This window comes from Squalius cephalus, assembly GCF_949319135.1.
Source record: "Squalius cephalus genome assembly, chromosome: 9".
Classification (NCBI taxonomy): Eukaryota; Metazoa; Chordata; class Actinopteri; order Cypriniformes; family Leuciscidae; genus Squalius; species Squalius cephalus.
Window position 1 is genome coordinate 45,878,301 of NC_137130.1, and position 5,286 is coordinate 45,883,586.

Below are 5,286 nucleotides of genomic sequence, written 5' to 3' on the forward strand. Positions count from 1 at the left end.
ACATACCTTCAGTCAATGAGCTGACTCCCTGATCAGTGTCCTGACTACTGAACCATGGGGTGATTGAGACGCACCCCTGGCCTTTGAAAGCAGCCAGACCAAGTGTATGTGTTCAAATGTCAAAGGTCAAATTTGCACCCCATAACTAAATGATCCTGTATGATTTCTGGAACCTTTATGTGGCTGCTAATTTGACTGAGGCTCACTGTCAGAGGAGGAACGTGCACACCTGTGTAAGAGGAGCTATCCCTGGTCCTGAACACCACTGGGTGTGATAGATGGAGCTATCCGTGGTGCTGGATGTAGTTGTGTTGCTTTGTGCAGGACCATTATGCTACCACAATACAGACAGAGATGAATCTATATTGGGATTGTAGATTGTAGCAATGTTTATACACACAAAGACAATACAATACAACAATAATGACAAACAATTAACTAGTGTGCAAAATGGAGTAATTACTCATGTATAAAAACTTCAGTCAAAATATATGCATTTTAAGAACAACGAACAATTAACTAGTGTGCAAAATGGAGTAATTACTCATGTATAAAAACTTCAGTCAAAATATATGCATTTTAAGAACAACGAACAATTAACTAGTGTGCAAAATGGAGTGTACTAAAGTGTCAGGGTGTTACGTTTTTGACGCTCGAACACTAGAAACTTTGGTTTAATTTTTTTTCTCCTGCTCCACAACCAGCTCACTTCTTCTCCTTCTCTTCAAAGTGGTCTTGATTCTCTCTCCGATGTACGCCTGAAGATCCTTGGTCCCCCGAGGGCTCCAGCCAGGACTCCAGACTCTCTCACCAGCTGCTTTTATGACTTCTGCCTTGTCTGCGAGGCCCTTGGTGTCTGGATAAAAAAAATATATAAATATTCAAACAAACAGGTTAACACCCAAATATGTATACATTTAGCCTCAGCGTACAAGGCAAAGGAAAATGTAAACATACCAGTAATGTTCAGCCTGTCCATTTGGAGATTGAAGAATGCAGCCTGGAGTGCTGTAAGTTTCTCCTGTCGTGTGTGCCTCAGTCTCATGTAGGGCCTTATTTTGGCAGAAAGTTCGGGTTCCAGATCGTCTGGAGACTGGGCCAGCTTGCGCTTGTGCATAGCGGGGGGCTGTCTCTGAAGTCCCGAGGAACCGGCCTGGGCGAGAGGTAAACAATGAAGGTCCAGGGAGACCTCCGTGTCGCGTCCCACATCCGAAACCTGGGTGGAGGAAAGTGCTTCATCTCGTTCTGGGGTCTGGTCAGTGATGGATTCAAAGGACGTTGCTGTGGTCAACACCGCAAGCTGACTCGGGCCGATCTGAGACGGAGAGGCCGCACTCTGAAGGTCCAGCAAGACCTCGATGTCGCGTCCAACATCCAAAACCTGGGTGAATGACTGGGCACACTGACTTGGGCCGATCTGAGACGGAGATGCCGCACTCTGAAGGTCCGGGAAGATCTCCGTGTCTTGTCCCACATCCGAAACCTGGGTGGAGGAAAGTGCTTCATCTCGTTCTGGTCAGAGCTGGATTCGAAGGACGTTGCTGTGGTCAACACCGCAAGCTGACTCGGGTCGATCTGAGACGGAGAGGACGCACTCTGAAGGTCCAGGGAGACCTCGATGTCGCGTCCCACATCTGGAACCTGGGTGGAGGAAAGTGCTTCATCTCGTTCTGGGGTCTGGTCATTGATGGATTCAAAGGACGTTGCTGTGGTCAACTCCGCACGCTGACCAGGGCTGATCGGAGATGAAGAACCCACACTCTGAAGGTCCGGGAAGATATCCGTGTCTTGTCTGGCACCTGGGTGGAGGAAAGTGCTTCAGCTCTGCTCAAAAGGCCATGAGCACGGCGTGGTGGCGTGCTCGCGTCAAAAGAAGCCACCATGTTGCAGACCTCTGCTTCTATCACAGTGATCCTCGAAGCCAGCGTGTCGAGTATCCTGTCCACCACGACCATCCTCTTGGTCACAGATTCCCCAATGGCCTTCACCATTTCTTCAACACCACGTTTAGCAGAATTGCAGTTTTCCTCCAGCAGCTGGAGGTCAGATGTTACCTTTGCCTCTAACCTCTCTCTGTAGCAATTCAGCTCCTCCGTCAAGATGGACTCCTTGAAGGCTTTTAAATCCACGTGCACCTTGGTCTGAGAAGAAAACAGATTCTCTTATGGCCTTCAGCTGCTGGAGGAAAAAGTCCCTCATAGTGTCGAGCCTTAAGCACAGCTCCTCCTCCATGCTGAGGACATCTTCTCCGTCATCATCAACGTCATCCTGCACGTTTTCAGATGGCCGCTCACCCTCCGACATCTTGGTCTGAAAAACAGAGGCATGCGAATTTTAGGCCAACGCTAAACTAATAAAAACGTATGCGCTCGGTTGAGGTTGATAAACTGTGGCGCAAACACGTTCCAGAACATAACACAGATAACAGTTTTGACATGCAAGTTTGGAGTTAGCACCAATGGGTTAAAATTCAATTGGGTAAACGGCTCCTTCAACTAATTTAAGTCAAATAATTGTCTGTACAATACAATGAATGCTAGAATTGAAAATAATAAAATAAAATAGTTTTGTTTCCTGAGAATAATTTGTTGGGTCATAAAATCTACAGTGTTTCTAAAGCCACTTCGACTGTAAGCTTGTAGACAGCTAGAAATGTTTTGTTCTACAAACGTCCCGAGAACATTACCAGGAAGTTATAATAATCTTTTCGGCGGGTATTTATATTTTGGTTCCCCTAACGTTCTCCTAAAAGGTTCAAAGCAAATTGAGTGATTGAGCATTACTGAAGAAAACCTGATCTTAACAAGCAGAATCCCTGAAGGAGAAGGAAAACAAAACTATTTGAATATTATTTGATATTGAACAATTATTGAGAATTGTTTGTTTTAGTTGGGCTCTTGATCCTTAACCTAGGGGTGGCGGCGACATGGCTAAAATATCATATCACGTTTTTTTTTGTTTTGTTTTTTTTCAGGAAAATCACGATTCACGATTTTATCGCGATTCTTTTTCATGTTGGTTTTACTATTTTGTGACTGAGCATTACAGCCAAACTAATGTCCACATTTTAAAAACAAAGTCTTAGGTAACAACACATAAAATAAAAAAAGAATGGCAGACAGTGGCGAAGACATTATTTTCTTTGCTCAAAGATACACATTACACATACACAACTTGAAAGGAGAAATAAACCGTTCTTTGTTTTCAGCTACAGTAGGTGTGTTTAACAGTAGCATTGAAGAAAGTGATTAAATGAACAAATATAAACATAAAGCAAAACAGACTTCACTGTATAAATTATACATTGATACTTATTAAAGCTACTATTGCAGTTATCAGGCAAGAGCAGTGAGTGATTTCCTCTTTGCATTTTGTTGTTTAGATGTTTACTTTAAAACATTAACCAAACTTGTAGGGAACGTTATCCGAGGTTCCGAAAACGTTCCCTGCTAGCAGGAGATGGGTGATGTTAATGACAGCACCAGCGCTCTTTTCTGATTTGTCAAAATGACAAATATACGCACGCACAATTTACCCCCATAAGCACAAACTATATTAATGAGTACTCACAGAATGGATGATTTCCTCATCTTCAGAGATCAGGATGATGTCTAAGCAAACAGAAAAATACACATCATGAATATTTATTTTATTTACAACACAGATAAAAACATATTGTTTTTGGATTTCTAAAAAGGCTGCTGTTCAGGACTTGGGTAGATGGTTGGGCCTCATATAATGGTTTCACATTCAATCAAGTTGTGTGTTGATTTTTGACGATGATAACCGATTTCACTTTAAAGTTGGGTTTAAACAATGTTGAACACACACGAGCGCACAGAAAACAAGCGCCCACGCACACACAATAGATTAAATTAGGATAATTAACTCTCAGGAATTCATTTCTTATCAAATTACACAAAATTAATATTTGCAAAGAAGAGGAAACACAGACACTGCACCTGAAATGGCATTTTGAAGCGTTGAAACTGACCGTGTAATGCATAGGTGACAAATGCAGAGTGTTAATCTATTGAAATGATTTAAATCATGAAAGATCATTTAAACAGCAGCTAGGTGACAGCAAGACGCTGATAATCAGTGAGTCGTTTAGTTTCAAACGATTCATTCAAAAGATTAGTTAACTGTATTATATTATATCAATATATATATTAAAAAAAGACAGGAACCCCCCCCCCCCCAATAGAATATAGCAATCAGTGAAAACATGCGCGAAATAGGCCAGCGATCGTGAACGATAAATAAATATAAAGCTTTGATACATTGTGTGTTGATTTTTGATGATGATCCCCGATTTCTCTATAAAGTTGGTTTAAAACAATGTTGAACTCGAGCGCACAGAAAACAAGCGCGCACACACACACACACACACACACAATAAATTAAATTTGGATAATTGACTCTCAGGAATTAATTTCTTATCAAATTAAACAAAATGAATATTTGCAAAGAAGAAACACAATAAAGAAGAGGAAACACAGAAACTGCACCTGAAATGGCATTTTAAAGCATTTAAATGACCGTGATTTCATTTATTCATTTAGTTTCCACAGATTCATTCGTTCTATGCGCGAAAAAGGCCAGCGAGCGTGAACGATAAATAAATATAAAACTTTGATACATTTTATTTAATCATTTGAAGTATACTTTTCTCAGTAAAAGTGTATTAGTGATGCGAAAACTATGATGACAGACACAAAATGATCGAGCATTAACCTCAGTGTATAATTTAACTGGCTATACTCCAATAAACGAATGCTTTATTACATCAAAAACTCTGATAACAGACACAAAGTTATATTGTATTTCACCTGAATCTCCTGTTGCTTCCATGTCTTTGGATTATAACAATTCTGACTAAATCTGATGCACGCTGACAGGAGGTCCGGTAAAGTGAAACCACACCCTCTCGAAGTAAATCTAGCCCTAACCCCAAAACTAACCACCACTTACACAAGTGAGCTCTGCGTGAAAGGGTTAGGTTAGGGCTAGATTCAGATATAGATTCTTTATTTTATATTCTATAGAATTTTTTATTCATTCATCCCAAAGTTTTAAAAAACTGCATATAATAATTATATAGACAAATGTAGATTAATTCAAATTAGTCATGTCTCAGTTAGTGTTACCTGAGAACACCGCTGGCTTCTCGTCCCCCTGTACATGAACCATCCCATCAGGAAGTCAGAGAAGAAATGCATTCGCTCTCCATAGTGTTGAAGATGAAGATTTGCAATGTTTACACACACAAACAAAAGTAAACAA

The 5,286-nt window shown here is 40.7% G+C and overlaps 1 protein-coding gene across 1 annotated transcript; it reads right to left on the bottom strand.

The window, feature by feature from the left end:
• Nucleotides 1-531: 531 nt before the first annotated feature.
• Nucleotides 532-1,351, bottom strand: LOC307165028 (uncharacterized protein). The gene is made up of 2 exons (XM_079882284.1): nucleotides 958-1,351; nucleotides 532-856 (listed from the first exon to the last, which is right to left on the bottom strand). The coding sequence occupies exons 1-2, from the start codon at nucleotides 1,115-1,117 to the stop codon at nucleotides 675-677; spliced, it is 342 nt and encodes a 113-aa protein (XP_079738410.1). The 5' UTR covers nucleotides 1,118-1,351; the 3' UTR covers nucleotides 532-674.
• Between the last annotated feature and the right edge of the window lie 3,935 nt (nucleotides 1,352-5,286).